This window comes from Gorilla gorilla, chromosome 2 (genome assembly GCF_029281585.2).
Source record: "Gorilla gorilla gorilla isolate KB3781 chromosome 2, NHGRI_mGorGor1-v2.1_pri, whole genome shotgun sequence".
NCBI classification, from domain to species: domain Eukaryota; kingdom Metazoa; phylum Chordata; class Mammalia; order Primates; family Hominidae; genus Gorilla; species Gorilla gorilla.
This window is the reverse complement of record NC_086017.1, coordinates 147,318,691-147,336,452: the sequence shown is the minus strand read 5'-3', so window position 1 is coordinate 147,336,452 and position 17,762 is coordinate 147,318,691. Positions and strand designations below refer to the sequence as shown.

The following is a 17,762-nucleotide window of genomic DNA, read 5'->3' as shown; positions in this document are numbered from 1 at the left end:
AGGTGGGAGGATCACTTAAGCTCAGGAGTTCGAACTCAGCCTGGGCAACATAGACCTTGCCTCTGAAATAAAATTTAGGTACCCCAAAACATGCTGTTACACATTCTTTTAAAATAATGCATTATAGATGAGGCTAAAGTCTACCTTGATTCCTGTGAACTCCGCCTCATTCACAAACCCTGGTCCTCTTCCCTATCCCCTGAAGAAATCATTTCTCAGTATATTATCATTACTACAAAGACCTTTCTTTGTAGTTTTCACATGGGCTCAAAGAGTTATTCTCTGACATTCAAGCTTGTTTACAGTGTTACTCTTGCAGACAAAAAAATGAGGTGCAAATATGATTAAAAGCACAAGTGTGTAGTAATTACCTTAATGAACATGATTCATATTTGACAACTTTATTTAGTTTTGCTAAAAGGGAAAAACAAAGTCATGCAGCCTTCTCCAAACACATCTTAACATTTCAAAAAGCTGAGCAAATCTCATTTGATGAATCTAGAGTTTTATAAACACTTTGAATGGTACACAGTGACAAGATGCAGGGAAGATATATGGGATTTTATTAGTTTGATTACCTTGGTAATGTTACGCTATTAAACTCATTTCTCATTGAATTAGCATTAAGGTCATGATAACCCTCAGCTTTTATCAAGGGGCCTGGGTTATTATAACAACTTGAAAATTCCAGTTTGGCAGTAATGATTATACTTAACCATGATCTTTACCAGAAAGTCAAATATATTCTACCTTAATTCCTCAGAATTCACATTCCTTGCATTCAGCTCCAAGGAAGGAGTACAATAAAACACATTCTTATAATTCCTGAAAATGTGATAATGTGGGTAAATTACAATAGCCCATCTTAAATGGAATGGTATTGATGGATGTACTTTTATAATAGAGACTTTGTAAGAGAATGGGGTCTTGCTCTGTCGCCTAGGCTGGAGTGCAGTGTCGTAATCATAGCTCACTGCAGCCTCGAAGCCTGGGGCTCAAGCGATTCTCCTGCCTCAGCCTCCCAAGTTGGTAGGACTACAGATGTGCACCACCATGCCCAGCTAAATTTATTTTTTGTAGAGACGGAGTCTCACTATGTTGCCCAGGCTGGTTTTTACTCCTGGGCTCAAGTGATCACCTCCCTTGGCCTCCCAAAGTGCCGGGATTACAGGCATGAGTCACCATGCCCAGCCAATAATTAAGAGACTTCAAAAACCAGATCAAAGTGAAAGCAAGAGGACTTCAGTAAGGAGAACCAAGGTAAAAAGGTAAAGCCAAATAGTTAAAAAAAAAAAATGTATATTGTAAAATTTAATTTTTACTTTTTGGTGAATCTTATTAGTTTAGATCATTATGGATAATAAAACATTTAAACCATATCTGGCTTCTAAGAAAAGTTTTTTTTTTTTTTTTGTATTTCTATCTGAAATGAAATAATTGCTTTTCTTCCCTGGTAAAGGCTGGATGGATTGGTAGGAGATTTCATTTATCACATAAATAATCTTAATCCTAATAATTTATCAGTGTGTTTAGATTTTGAATATTGTGTTTCCTAAAAATTATTTTTAAGCTTTTAATTCTTTTGTGTGAACTATTAGATAGTTGCAATAGTTACTGCTTTCTGTAATAGTTAAATGGAAGATCAGTTCTAATCATGAAGATAAAATGACGGAACTGGGAGCTTGTGACAGGCAGGATTCCTAGGATTGTTAACTCTCACTGTACTGTACCTTGTTTATAGCATATTTCCTAAATTCTCCTTTTCTTTTTGCCTACCATAACTCTAACCCAAGGTTCATTTCACTGCTTGGCCTTTATGCCAGCAAGGAGGGAACCTAGGTAGGGTGGAAAGGGAAGCTATTCTTGACACTTTCAGAACTAGTTAAAAAAAAAATCTAGGCGAAAAGTTGATGACTGACAGATGGATATTAAGTTGCTTGGGGGTTTTACTTACATCAGAAATGTCTATCCTTTTTAATAGTTTCTTTTCAAGGATGTTATAGGATTTGGCTGGACTGTGGCCTGCTGAAAAATGTAGGATTCTGTAGTGAACACATCTACAACTACAGTAAAAGCTTTCTTTTATAGCTGTATCATTTTCCATTTCCTTGGTAAATATTGAGGTGGATGAAATATCTGTAGTAATTGTTTTCAACATGAAGTAAAGAATAACGTTGAGGCCTTTACTATTAGCTAGTCTAATACTCCTGGGAGGAAGGAATATAGTAAGAATTTTAATGTATCATCATTCCTTTATGTCTTCAAGCAGGCCCTCTGATTGATAGGAAGTGAAAAGTTATCAACTAATTTGGAAATTAAATACATCATTCAATAGTTCAATGAATAAAAGATAAAAGTTAAAAGGGCTTTTTCCAAGTATGAGTCAAATTCTATACTTCATTTAAGAAGTGTTTTTTTATCTTGAGATTTTATATAAGATCCACAGTCAGGGAGGTTACCAGAGCTTGCCAGCAAAGTTGGAAGGCCCAGTGGTTACAATACCTGAGGATGTAAAGTGACTAGTAGTTTGGCAGGTAACTGTGAAATTACATTAAGCCAGGTAAGTTAAAAATCTTTGAACTCCAGTATACATATAATTAAAAGAAGTCTCTGAGATGTTTTGGCAGTGCTTTTATTACTAGGGCTAAGTCAGTTCTGGAGGCCCTTACTACTTTTTCAAGTTCCAGAATTTTCTGACTCAAGTTTTCTGCAAGTGAAGGTTTCTTCTAGGCTCCATAGGAGCCCGGAGGCGACTCAGGGATGCCAGCCAACATAGAGGCAACTTCAGTCACCTGTGTAGAGAACCGTGCTTGGCACTGTCCCCAAGAGATCCTTGGTACATTCAAGAGTGTAGAGTGCTGACTTTGGAAGGCGATGGTACCACTTCTGAGGAGAAGCTCCGTAAGAGGTTTGAGGCAAATTGGAGGAGTCTCCTAAGTTAAATGTGTATCCAGACCTATTGCTTAAAAACAAAGTTCCTAGTGCAGATACACACTTGGAGAAATCAAAGTCTTTAAAAAGCAGTATGCAAACGAGAACATCTCTTCACAAGAAAGAAACATTTAAAATACACATCTTCGTTTCATTGTAGACACCGGCAGCTATTCTTCATCCACTGATTGAAGCTTTCCACATTTCTCTGGAAGGTTTGCACTTAATATTTTATTGCCTTTGTTTCCAAATTCAGAGGGAGAGGCAGGTTCATCTGTTTCATAATCTTCAAAGCTGAAAAAGCAAAAGTGAATTAACTGATTAAAGTTTGGGTAGAAATCAATATGGCAAATCCGAGCCTCAAGACCAGCCCACAAAGGTACCTTGAATTGCTAAATTGAGGCCGTGAGCAACTCAACTGCCGTGAAGGAGACAACACTCTAGAGCAGAAAACACATTCTTCTCCCTGTTCCTTAAAGCTTAAGTCCATGTCAGAATTTGTTGAAAATGTTCCGTATCAAGCTTTCCCTAGGGTGGTTGGTGGGAGTGAGAGAATTACAGATGGTGCTAGGTTAAGAAAAATTTGAGGTCCATGAAGTATGAGCATTACTTGACCTTATTGAAGTGGTTTCCACTCAGAGTGGCAAACCTTTTTTTTTTTTTTTTTGAGACGGAGCCTTGCTTTGTCACCCAGTCTGGAGTGAAGTGGCACGATCTTGGCTCACTGCAACCTCTGCCTCCCAGGTTCAGGCGATTCTCCTGCCTCAGCCTCCTCAGTAGCTGGGACTACATGCATGCGCCACCACACCTGGCTAAGTTTTGTATTTTTAGTAGAGATGATGGGGTTTCACCATGTTGGCCAGGCTGGTCTGGAACTCCTGACCTCAGGTGATCTGCCCACTTTGGCCTCTCAAAGTGCTGGGATTACAGGCTTGAGCCACTGGTCGGCCAGAGTGGCAAACTTTCTCAACTCTCAGATTGCTTTATAGCTTCCCTCCGTGGCTTCCAAGCAACACAAAAAGATGTTCAAGTGTGTAGGTTGAACTGACTAAAGTGCATTTATGGACTTCCCATCATTCTACTTTTTAGGCCTCTATAGCATACTTGGACCTAGATACTCATCCTGGGAAGATGTCCTTCTGCTAAACCTTTTAGGTGTTGCTGGTATCCCCTGAATTCTGTATCCTCCAGGCTACCCCTAAGGTTGGCTTTAAGCAGAGATGAAATATTTTCTCTTGGAAATGATGTGGCTGCCTGAAATACTGATAAATATTCTGAGGCTGTATCTCTGAGCCTCATATGTAGATACGTACATCAGAAAAATGTACATCAGTTAGTTAGCAATGTCTATTACAGTATTTGACATCACTGGCTTAGCCCTTGCAGGGATCTCTCTCCCACAGTATTTAAGCAGGAATTTGTGGACATATAGTCCCTTCATCAAAAAGGTACCAAGGCCAATTAGTGAGGGAAAATATGCTGAGGTAGGTATATACAGTAGGTGGCACCTATTCAAGTTCCTAAAACATTGTGTGTGTTTTTTCTTTTGAGATGAAGTCTCGCTCTGTCGCCCAGGCTGGAGTGCAGTGGGGCCATCTTGGCTCATTGCAACCTCTGCCTCCCAAGTTCAAGTGATTCTCCTGCCTCAGCCTCCCGAGTAGCTGGGATTTACAGGCATGTGCCACCACGCCCGGCTAATTTTTGTATTTTTAGTAGAGACAGGGTTTCACCATGTTCGCCAGACTGGTCTTGAACTCCTAACCTCAAGTGATCCACCCGTCTCGGCCTCCCAAAATGCTGGGATTACAGGCATGAGCCACTGCGCCCAGTCAACATCTTTTTGTTTTTGAGATGGAGTCTTGCTCTGTTGCCCAGGCTGGAGTGCAGTGGCATGATCTTGGTTCACTGCAACCTCTGCTTTCTGGGTTCAAGCAATTCTCCTGCCTCAGCCTCCCAAGAAGCAGGGATTACGGACATATATCACCACTCCTGGCTAGTTTTTGTGTTTTCTTAGTAGTGACAGGGTTTCGCCATGTTGGCCAGGCTGGTCTTCAACTCCTGACCTCAGGTGATCCACCCCCGTCAGCCTCCCAAAGTGCTGGATTAAAGGTGTGAGCCACTGCACCCAGCCTAGGCCAACATTTTTGAATAGAGGTTAGAGGTTTAAACCTTTTAAAAAGCTTACTTGATAGAAAATTGTTCCCTATGACTACCAGTTTATGATACTGTCAAAAGTTATAATTTGTTCATTTAATAAAAATATTCCATTCCATTCTTGTTTCTACTTCTCTTCCCCCATCTCCTTGAGGCCTCAATGCGGCATGGGATGTGCTGGATAAGGAGGCAATAGGAGAGGAACTTTCCGCTAATGCAAGTGAAATGGTTGATGGCAGAGCCTCTGTTCTGGGGAACAAAATTTTCAAAACCACTGCTGCTGATTTCTTGTCAGGATGGGAGCATCTTCCCCTTGGTGCCCTAACGTGTTGTCTGTAAGCTATCAGTGTTAAATACCTCAATGTAGGTCTATGAATAACGCATATTTTCAGAGTTAAGTGTGAAGTGAGACTCATCCAGTAAATATTTGAACTCCTGTTGCTAAGTGTCAGAGCCAAATGCTAGGATTACAATGATGAAAAAGACTGAATCAGCCCTCTCCTCACAGCACTTGAAGCCTAATGGAGACCTTATGGAGTTAGGGGTTAAGTGATTTAGGGTTAGAGCACAGGCTTTGGAGTCAGACTATAAAAGTCAGGTTCCAATCTGGGTTTGATCACTTAATGTGATTTTGGGCATGTTGGTGAGTGACACCTAATCCTATATTGGAGGAGGGATTATACATTTTTGTGTATGTCATTTTTGAATAAAACATTTGCAAAAGGAAGTTCATTCAATAACCCTCCTTTGTCAGCATCCTGGAGATTCCTCTTAATTTTGGTGGTTCTCAACTAGGGTGATTTTGCCCCCCCCCCTCCCCCCAGCGGACATTTGGGAATGTCTTGTCACCACTGAGTGGGTCCTACTGGCATCTAGTGGGTAGAGTGCAGGGATGGTGCTAAACATCCTACAATGTGCCGTATGTCTCACAATAAAATTACCCATCTTAGAACTCTTGCTCCTTCAATGCCAGTGCGTCCCAGGTTCTGGACTAATAAGCTCTTCTTGTTTTGTACTTCCCTGGTAAGCTTAGTCTTTCCCATGGCTTTACTCACTGCCTACTCACCTGTGGTTTCCAAACTATGTCCAGCCTCAGCCTTTTTCTAAGCTGGAGAACTCCATATACCCAGCTGCCTACTATATAGACGGCTCTTTCAGAACAGCAGCATGTATAAACTTGAACTCCTCATCTTTCCCACTGCCCTGGTTCTCCCTATTTTAGTCAATGGCACTGCCATCTGCCCACTCAAAGCCAGAAACTCGGTTATCCCAAGTTCCTCTTTCCTCACCTCACTACAGTTGACCATATGGATACAACCCTGCCTCTTCCTCCCTACCACCACTGGCTTAAGTTCAGGGTACCATACTTTCTTGTTTGGATTACACTTTTGCCACATATCCTTTGCTACTGCCATACCAGGCTGTTTATAGTGTTGGAATAGGTTATGGTCTTGGGACCTAATGCCACTGTACATGTTTTTCAATTGCCTGAAATGCCCTTCCCTCTTTGGCTAGCTTGTGTTCATCTTTTAATCTGAGATGTCACGTACAGGTTTCCTGATTATTCACTCCTGAATTAATTAACCACATCTCTGATTCAGATGTATGTAATGGCTTCCTTATTTGTCTCCCTACTTCTGTTCTTGCACTTCCACTAATCTGGCAGAATGATCTTCAGAAAACCTAAAGGGTAGGGATTATATCACTCCCTTGCTTAACAATTTTCAGTGGCTTCCCTAGGCCCTGCATGATCTGTCCCCTGCTAGACTTTGTAACCACATCTCCCTCTGTTGCTCACTATATTCTGGCCACACTAGGCTTTAAAAATCTCCCCAACATGCTGTTTCCTGCCTCAAAATCACTGCACACAGTCACATATTTTACTCCCTGCCTAGGACATTTTTGCTGTTTTTTTCTTTTCAACCTTTTAGGTCTTATCAACTACTCAGAAAATTCTTCCCTCAGCACCATAAGTTGCAACTCCTTGTCCATTACTGGTTCATCTTATTTGTCTCCTTCATATTTACATAATTAAATCTGTTCCTCACTTGATTGTAAAGTGTCCGTTTTGTAACTCACTAATTTCCTTGGGCTATAGTACAGTGATTGGCACTAGGTGCTCAAAATGAATTGCTGAATGAAAGGTGATGTCCTAATGCTCTTGTGAAACAATGTGTAGAGTTGCCGGGACAGGATTGGAGTCAGTAAAATGGTGAGAATGCAGAATTCATTAATGATCATTCATTCATTCATTTATTTTTGAGATAGAGTCTCGCTCTGTCGCCCAGGAGGGCAATGGCGTGATCTCAGCTCACTGCACCCTCCGCCTCCCAGGTTCAAGCAATTATCCTGCCTCAGCCTCCTGAGTAGCTGGGATTATAGGCGTGTGCCACCACGACTGGCTTTTTTTTTTTTTTTTTTTTTTTTGAGACCGAGTTTTGTTCTTGTTGCCCAGGCTGGAGTGCAGTGGCGCGATCTCGGCTCACTGCAAACTCTGCCTCCAGGGTTCAAGCGATTCTCCTGCCTCAGCCTCCCAAGTAGCTGCGATTACAGGCATGTGCCACCACACCTGGCTAATTTTGTATTTTTAGTAGAGACAGGGTTTCTCCATGTTGGTCAGGCTGGTCTCAAACTCCCGACCTCAGGTGATCTGCCTGCCTCGGTCTCCCAAAGTGCTGAGATTATTACAGGCGTGAGCCACTGAGCCCGGGTTTTTTTTTGTTTTTTTTTTTTTAAAAGAGACAGTCTCACTCTGTCACCCAGGCTGGAGTACAGTGGCATGATCTTAGCCTCAAACTCCTAGGCTCCAGGAATCCTCCTGCCTTGGCCTCCCAAAGTGCTGGGAATTATAGGTGTCAGCTACTGAGCTTGGCCTCACAATTCATCTTGAGTCAGATCTGTTAGAACCTTAATCTTTATCCTGCTCTCCAGGAATTCTTGAGAACGTGGAGAACAAAGTATGTTAACTGACTCCTTCTGCACGGCCACTTCTGGGTTCAGTGGTATTCCCTGGGGCTCAAATGAAGATTATTTTATTAGGTGTTTTCTGTTAACTGGCCACTTTTGAATGAACAGAGGGGTCAGAGGATTAAAGCAGAACTCACAGGGTTCACAAACAATTTACTAGAAATCACAGGTATCAAATTGAGAACATATTCTTTTTTTTTTTTTTTTTTTGAGACAGAGTCTCGCTCTGTTGCCCAGACTGGAGTGCAGTGGCACTATCTCAGCTCACTGCAACCTCCACCTCCTGGGTTCAAGCGATTCTCCTGCCTCAGCCTCCTGAGTAGCTGGGATTACAGGCATGCACCACCACACCTAGCTAATTTTTTTTATTTTTAGTAGAGATAGGGTTTTCACCATGTTGGCCAGGCTAGTCTTGAACTCCCAACCTCAGGTGATCTACCTGCCTCGGCCTCCAAAAATGTTGGGATTACAGGCTTGAGCCACCATGCCCAGCTGAGAACAAACTATTTTTTTTTTTTTTTTTTTTTTTTGAGATGGAGTCTCGCTCTGTCACCAGGCTGGAGGGCAGTGGCGTGATCTCGGCTCACTGCAACCTCTGCCTCCGAGGTTCAAGCGATTCTCCTGCCTCAGCCACCTGAGTAGTTGGGATTACAGGCACATAACACCACGCCCAGCTAACTTTTGTATTTTTAGTAGAGATGGGGTTTCACCATGTTGGCTAGGATGGCCTCGATCTCCTGACCTCATGATCCCCCACCTCGGCCTCCCAAAGGGCTGGGAGTCCAGGTGTGAACCACCGCACCTAGCCTGAGAACAAATTCTCTAACATAGTTTTGTTAGCATGAGGGGATATGGTGGTTCATGTAATTTGGCCAGCAACACCACTGCCTTTAGAAACTTATTTCCCTAAGTAAGTTTTCCCTTTCAGATGAGCAGTTTCTGGGCAAAAGCATTAAGGCGGGCTCTGCAGATTCCTGGGATGGAAATATAAAAGTTGGAATGAGCAGAGATAATGACTGGGACATAAATTGTTTGACAAAGGATTGTATGCAGTTTCAGGGTGTTGTCTGGGAGTTATGTTTTGATTCCAGTTTCCAGGATTCTGACTATTTACAGGGACAAAGGAATAGAATATTTGATTCAGGGATTATCTGGGCATATCTAAGACATATGGTACCTACAGGCATAAAATAAAATGTTCAATATTTTGGCCTGGCATGGTGACTCATGCCTGTAATCCCAGCACTTTGGGGGAGGCCAATGTGGGCAGATCACCTGAGGTTGGGAGTTCGAGACCAGCCTGACCAACATGGAGAAACCCTGTCTCTACTAAAAATACAAAATTAGCTGGGCGTGGTGGTGCATGCCTGTAATCCCAGCGACTCGGGAGGCTGAAGCAGGAGAATCGCTTGAACCTGGGAGGTGGAGGTTGCCGTGAGCTGAGATTGTGCCACTGCACTCCAGCCTGGATGACAAGAGCGAAACTCTTGTCTCAAAAAAAAAAAAAAAAAAAAGTTCAATATTTCTCTAGTTTGGAGTCTATAATGCTTCAGAAATACAAGTGTGTGATTTATCTTTATACTTTTAAGTTAAAAATAGATATCCTAAGCCACTTATATAAAATGGATTAGCTGAAATATTTGGAAGTTGGATATTTGCTTCACTGAATTTCCTTAACCCATCCAGTGACCAGAAAATCTTTAGTTTCAACTCTTGTTGAAGTTTCCTTATATGTACCACTTGCTTTCCTGTCCCAGGAAGTAGATTTCACTTCAGTTTTGATGGTTAAAGGAACTCTTGCAGTTCTTCAGAATCATGAGCTATCAACTGTTAATTCTTACTCATTGTGGATGTAGACAGCATAAAAATGTGGGCTAAATATATTCTAATTATGAACTGGAAGGACACGGTCTGAATTCATGTTTATTACCAAGCACAGTGCCTGGCATAGAGTAGGTACCAGTAAATATCTGTTGAAATAAATTAAAATTGGGCTTTGATATGGTTTGTTCAATGTGGAAAAAAATAAAACATTAACTTCAGGCCCATGTAGAGGCTCTGTTTATTAAGCATTAAAAAATAATTCTAAACTCATATATCTGTAATATTATAACTCATGTTTTGGAATATTAATTCATGTCATTCCTTCTTTTTCTTTCCCTATACCCTAATATATACACACAACCCTCCATTCTCCCTGTTTCCCTGTTCCTCTCCTACATTCTCCCACCTCACTGAGGAGAGTTGGGCTTCATACTTCGTCACTAGTTACATTCCTGGACGATTGCTCTAATGGGTTTCTGGCTGGCTTTCTTTACCTACAGTGCCTTAGTTTCCAGTGCTGATGGATGTAAATGTAGATCTCTGACAGAGGCCGGGTGCGGTGGCTCACGCCTGTAATCCCAGCACTTTGGGAGGCCCAGGCGGGCGGATCACGAGGTCAGGAGATCGAGATCGTCCTGGCTAACACGGTGAAACCCCGTCTCTACTAAAAATACAAAACATTAGCCGGGTGTGCTTGCAGGCGCCTGTAGTCCCAGCTACTCCGGTAGGCTGAGCCAGGAGAATGGCCTGAACCCGGGAGGCGGAGCTTGCAGTGAGGGAAGATCACGCCACTGCACTCCAGCCTAGGCGACAGAGCGAGCCTCCATCTCAAAAAAAAAAAAAAGATCTCTGACAGAGTAATTCATATATTTTTAATATAAAGGAAAAAGCTGCCTTTAAAAACATTCAATGGAAAACAGTTCTAATCTGCCCAAATGTCCAATAATAGGGAAATGGATGTGAGTTACTGCTTGAGAACACTGAAGCACTAAAATTCCTGTTTTTGAACACATTAGTAACAAGTGTTAAAAAGAAATATACCAAGTATAAAATAATGGTTATCCCTGGATCACTGAACCAAGAGTGATTTTAATCTCTTTATATTTTCCATTTTTTCAAGTATTAGTCAAATTGGCAGAAAAGCTTGTTTCTGATTATTGAGGGTCTCAGTTTCTTAGGATAGTAACATGGAAGACCCTTTAGCCTTCTTTACATAATTTCTGTGGTGTTTTTAATGTACTCCATTGCATAAACCATAAGAATGTTAATTATAAATATGGTATCATAACCTGTTATCTTCATATAGGTAACACATTTAGTTGACTTGGATTAAGTAACTGGTACCCTGTCTTTCTGGCTTCTCTTACAAGGGTTGAGTTTATATAAATGCTGTTGTATGCTGTGATCACTTTGTGTGCTAGACATGTTAATTTGCAATATTTACAGCCTCATACTTATGGAAGCTTTGGTCTTGCTTCACCTCACTGAGACCTGCAGTGATTACGAGGTTACTTATTGAAAACATTACATAAGTACCAGTCTTGAAATCAGGAGGTACAGATGCTTAGCACAATGGCTACCTGTGATTGTTGTTAGATGGTAAAGTAGGTGGAGGATTTTAAGTTGTTTTTGGAGGGCCAAATCATCTGGACTACTGTAGATATCCTTGTAGTGAGGGTGGCTGCTGTATTGCTGTGGTCTGTGCCTTTCAGTAAACATTTGCTGAGGACCTCCTATGTAACAGTTTGCCAGGTGCTGGGACTACAAGACCAAGAAAACATTCTTGGCCCCTGAGGAGCTCACAATCTAATGGTAAAACAAATAGCTCCATTTTTTTTAGCATTAATATACCAGACACTGTTAGATTCATTATATACATTATCTCTTAATTCTCAGTACAATCCTGCTGTTCATGCAACAGATATTTACTGTGTCAAGCAGTAAAATGTGCCCTAGGAGTGAAGGGAACAAGATAAGGGATAGAATGCTAATGTTACAGCTGAATAAACTCTACTTCAGAGAGGTTAGGTAATGTGATCACAAAAGTGGTAGCAATAAATAGCCATTGTTTATTGATTACACAGACACTATGCCTAAGGGCCTTATATTATATACACTGTCTTATTTAATCCTTAAAACAGCTCAGTGTGCCAAGTGGTACCCTTATTTTTATAGAGGATGCTGAGGCTTGGGATGCCTGAGATTACACAGCTTGTGTGATAAAGCAAGGATTTGAAGTTAGGTTTGTCTAACTGCAAATTTCATGCTCTTAACCATGATGTTTTACATATATATACATATGTATATATATGTATATATTTTTTTTTTTTTGAGATGGAGTCTTGCTCTGTTGCCCAGGCTGGAGTGCAATGGTATGATCACAGCTCACTGCAACCTCCACCTCCTTCCTAGGTTCATTCAAATGATCCTCCCGCCCAGCCTCCCAAGTAGCTGGGATTATAGGCACACATCACCACGCCCAGCTAACTTTTGTATTTTTAGTAGAGATGGGGTTTTGCCATGTTGGCCAGGCAGGTCTGGAACTCCCGGCCTCATCTGCCTGCCTCGGCCTCCCAAAGTGTTGGGATTACAGGCGTGAGCCACTGCACCGGGCCCATGATGTTATATTGTATTTCTCCTATATGGAGTAGTAACAGCTACTATTTATCATGAGCCATGTGCCAGGTGTTTACATATAATATCTTAGATTCTCACAACCACCTCAGGAAGCGGATGCTGATGCCTTCTGAAACTGAGCCTCAGGAGTCAAGTAACCTGCCCAGCTGGTGAGTGGACCAGATCTGTCTGGCTCCTAAGCCTCTGGTCTTTCTGTGGTACTAACATTCCTCCCTTTCTGATACCTGAGTCTGGCAATTTCTGTTTGACAATTAGACTCTCCCTGACATATCTGTGATTCTTTCTTGAGATGAAACCCTAGTTGATTTAGCCTTGGGAATTTAGGTCTGGCCTTGCTTTTGCACGAGTTGGTCAGTTGTTATTCCTGTAAACGGGCCTTTTCCTTTCCTTTCCTTTGTTCACATTCTAGTGCTTGCTCTATAGACTGTGGCTGTTGTAAGCCTCCTTGCCCCTTGGGACCTCATAACCCACATGTGTTCTGTGTAGGCCTTATCTTATCTCCCACAACATGAGAAGTGGGGTATCCAGCAAGCAGCAAGAGCCTCTCATATACAACGGTTGAATTTCACTCCAGCTGGTCTCTGCGTCTCCTCTTGTGACCCCTCCTCACCTGTGCTTCTGTCTGCAACCCCCTGCCTCCTGAGCTTTCTTCCTTCCAGGCACACTGGCACGTTCTCTCAGTGCTACCACAACTTGAAAAAACTTTCGCTTGAGCCAATTATTTATTCTCTTTAGATGCCACTAGTTTCTCTTCTTTTCAGATGAACATGCCTATTTGTTTAGATCTGCTATCTATTTCTTCTTCCTTTAAAGCAGGTTATAAAACAATAGTAATATTTTTTGTAAAATACATGATCTAGTTGCACAGAAATGTCTAGAAGGGTATACTCCAAAGTGATAAAACAGCCTGTCTCTGGGTGGTGAATTTTAGGTGTAGATTTTTGTTTATATTCTAACTCTTCTGCAATGAACATGTATTACCTATATAAACAGATAAAGGAGAAAAATAATTTTTTCCCATTTGTTAAAGTAATACAGTACAGGCTCATTACATGAACCTTTATAAATTATAGAACAGTATAAAAAACCAAATTACTTGCAATTCCACAGCCCAGAGTTAATGACTGTTAATATTTTGGGGTGTTATCTTTTAGCTTGTGTATATACATACACACGTTTTAAGTACTGAGATTATATCACAATTTTGTAATCTGGATTTTTCTATGAAATTAAAAATTTTCAAGTACATTTCAATAGCTGCATGTTATGACACATAGATACCATGACTTATTTAACCATTCTATATTGAACATTTGTGTTGCTTTGAATTTATTTTAGAATTACCTGTGACCAGTGCCAATTGTTTAGATTACACAATTCTATCCAAATTTCTGATTATTTACAATAGATAGTCAGAATTACTATTAGGGAGTCAAAGGGCATAAATTCAAGTTGTTGCTACATATTGTCAAATTACTTTCCAGGGACACTGGGGCAATATGCTTTTACCAGCAATGTTTGAAAGTGCGTGTCTTCCTGCAGTAAGCCTAGAGTGAGGTGTTTCTGCAATTTGTTTCTTCTATGAGACAGCAGTGAAGACACTATATTTTAACTGCATCTGTCTTCCCATCCTGTCTTGCATTTGCCAGTATCCAATAATGCTTAATATACAGTAGTAATGCAAACATTTATTGAATATTATCCTTAAAACTTATGTTTTAAAAATTGCTGCCAATTTAATAAGCTGAAGTTTTTTGGCTCTTGCTTTTTTAAAAACAGCTTTATTTAGGTTAATTTACATACCATAGATTTTACCAATTTTAAGTGTTCAGTGCATTTTAGTAAATTTCTTTTTTTTTTTTTTTTGAGATGGAGTTTCACTCTTGTTCCCCAGGCTGGAGTGCAATGGCACAATCTCAGCTCACCATCATATGGTGGAATGTTATAAAAAATACATATATTTAAAAAAAAATATATATATATATACATATTCATTTTTGTCCTTGCCTGAAAAGTCTCTCATGAAAAGATGTATTTTGCTTTATCAGTTCACCAGTTTGATGGACATGTGGATTATTTCCAGTTTTGAGCTACTAGGAATAATGCTGTTATGAACACTGGGTGAGCTTTTCTCTTAGGTAGATTTCTAGGAGTGAGATTATTGATTCATAAGCCAAATGTATGTTTAACTTTTTAAGAAACTGCCAAACTTTTCTAAAGAAGCTGTATAGTTTTACATCCTTACCAGCCCAATGTATGAGAGTTTTGGTTTCTCCACATTACTGCCAACTGGTGATTTTAGTTGTTCAAGTGGCTGTGTAGTATATCTCACTGAGGTTTTAATTTGCAATTTCCTAATGTCTAATAATACACAACATCTTTTCATACACCTATTTACTGTTTGTACCTCCTTTTTAGTGTGTATTCAGATGTTCTATTTAAAAAATTGAGTTATTAGTCTTTTTGTTATTTAGAGTTCTTTACATATTCTGGATATGAGTTCTTTATCAGAATGTTTCGGAAATATTTTCTCCTGGTCTGTTTTTTCATTTTCGTAATGGTGTCTTCTGAAGAGCAATCGTTTTTTAATTTTGAAGGAAGTCCAATGTATCAATTTTTAAAAATTACTCTTGCCCAACCCAAGGTCACAAAGATTTTCCTTTGTTTTATTCCAGAAGCTTTGTAGTTTTATCCGTTACAGTTAGTTCCATGATTCCTTTTTAATTATTTTTATATTTAGCACAAGATATGGATTGGGGTTCTTTTTGGCACATGGATATCCAATTATTTTAGCATCCTTTTGAAAAGACCATCTTTTCTCTTTTGGTTAAAAATTAGTTGGAGTGTTACACTGATCTCTGTGTATATATATACCAGTGCTACAATGTCTTGATGATTGGTTTACAGTACATTTTGAAATCAGGTAATCTAGTCCTTCAACTTTGTTCTTTTAAAAAAGTGTTTTGGCTATTCTAGATATTTTTCATTTTCTATACAAGTTTTAGGATTAGTTTACTAATTTCTACAACAAAAGTCTGCCGGGATTTTGATAGGGATTATGTTAAATCTGTACATCGATTTGGGGATAACTGACATTTCAACAACGCTGAGCCTTCTCATCTTTCCAGTTATTTAGGTCTTCTTTAATTTCTCTCAACATTGTTTTTTTAGTTTTATTGTACAAGTATTATTATTTTATTATATTTATTCCTATTTTATTATATTTATTCCTATTTTTCATATTCTTTTTGATATGATTGTGAATAGAATTATTCTTTTTATTTCAATTTCATCACTGGAGGGGCTCATTGCTAGTATATAGAAATATTGTACTACTGATTTTTGTATACTGAGCTTGTATTCTGAGGTTGTGCTAATTCACTTAATAGCACTGGTATCTTTTATGTAGATTCCTTAGTTTTCAATTTGTAGGTCACATCATCTGTGAATATACAGTTTTACATCTTCCTTTCCAATCTGAATGCCTTTAAAAAGTTTTTTTCTTGCCTTACTGCCCTGGCTAGGAACCCCCAGTTACAATGGTTGAGTAGAAACAGTGAGGAATAGAAACATCCTTGCCTGGTTCTTGATCTCAGGAAAAAGGCATTCGTTTTTTTTTAAATTATACTTAAAGTTCTAGGGTACATGTGCACAATGTGCAGATTTGACACATAGGTATACATGTGCCATGGTGGTTTGCTGCAGCCATCAACTCATCATTTACATTAGGTATCTCTCCCAATGCTATCCCTCCCCCAGCCCCCCCACCCCCTGACAGGCCCTGGTGTGTGATGTTTCCCGCCCTGTGTCCATATGTTCTCATTGTTCAATTCCCACCTATGAGTGAGAACATGCGGTGTTTGGTTTTCTGTCCTTGTGGCAGTTTGCTGAGAATGATGGTTTTCGGCTTCATCCATGTCCCTGCAAAGGACATGAACTCATCCTTTTTTATGGCTGCATAGTATTCCATGGTGTATATGTACCACATTTTCTTAATCCAGTCTATCATTGATGGACATTTGGGTTGGTTCCAAGTCTCTGCTATTGCAAATAGTGCCACAATAAACATATGTGTGTATGTGTCTAAGCAGCATGATGTATAATCCTTTGGGTATATACCCAGTAATGGGATTGTTGGGTCAAATGGTAATTCTAGTTCTAGACTGTTGAGGAATCGCCACACCGTCTTCCACAATGGTTCAACTAATTTACACTCCCACCAACAGTATAAAAGTGTTCCTATTTCTCCACATCCTCTCCAGCATCTGTTGTTTCCTGACTTTTTAATGATTGCCATTCTAACTGGCATGAGATGGTATCTCATTGTGGTTTTGATTTGCATTTCTCTGATGACCAGTGATGATGAGCATTTTTTCATGTGTCTGTTGGCTGCATAGATGTCTTCTTTTGAGAAGTGTCTGTTCACATCCTTTGCCTACTTTTTGATGGGGTTGTTTTTTTCTTGTAAATTTGTTTGAGTTCTTTGTAGATTTTGGATATTAGCCCTTTGTCAAGTGGGTAGATTGCAAAAATTTTCTCCCATTCTGTAGGTTGCCTGTTCACTCTGATGGTGATGGTAGTTTCTTTTGCTGTGCAGAAGCTCTTTAGTTTAATTAGATCCCATTTGTCAATTTTGGCTTTTGTTGCCATTGCTTTTGGTGTTTTAATCATGAAGTCCTTGCCCATGCCTATGTCCTGAATGGTATTGCCTAGTTTTCTTCTAGGGTTTTTATGGTTTTAGGTCTAACTTAATTAAGTCTTTAATCCATCTTGAATTAATTTGTATAAGGTGTAAGGAAGGGATCCAGTTTCAGCTTTCTGCATATGGCTAGTCAATTTTCCCAGCACCATTTATTAAATAGGGAATCCTTTCCCCATTTCTTGTTTTTGTCAGGTTTGTCAAAGATCAGATGGTTGTAGATGTGTGGTGATATTTCTGAGGCCTCTGTTGTTTCATTGGTCTATACATCTGTTTTGGTACCAGTACCATGCTGTTTTTGTTACTGTAGCCTTGTAGTATAGTTTGAAGTCAGGTAGCATGATGCCTCCTGCTTTGTTCTTTTTGCTTAGGATTGTCTTGGCAATGCAGGCTCTTTTTTGGTTCCATATGAATTTTAAAGTAGTTTTTTCCAATTCTGTGAAGAAAGTCATTGGTAGCTTGAAGGGGATGGCACTGCATCTATAAATTACTTTGGGCAGTATGGCCATTTTCATGATATTGATTCTTCCTATCCATGAGCATGGAATAT

At 39.9% G+C, this 17,762-nt stretch overlaps 1 protein-coding gene across 7 annotated transcripts in view; it reads right to left on the bottom strand.

Annotated features, from left to right (window-relative positions):
- The window catches only part of PPP2R3A (protein phosphatase 2 regulatory subunit B''alpha), a 206,535-nt gene that overhangs the window by 24,094 nt on the left and 164,679 nt on the right, over window positions 1-17,762 (bottom strand). For 6 of the 7 annotated variants that reach the window (XM_004037696.5, XM_063704230.1, XM_063704231.1 and 3 more), the window contains one exon: window positions 386-3,225. The exons of the other annotated variant lie outside the window; for it this stretch is intronic. In XM_004037696.5, the coding sequence (XP_004037744.2) occupies window positions 3,102-3,225 (124 nt within the window). In that variant the 3' untranslated portion in view covers window positions 386-3,101. Of the gene's footprint in view, window positions 1-385; window positions 3,226-17,762 lie in introns of those variants that run through there. 7 annotated transcript variants of the gene reach the window in all.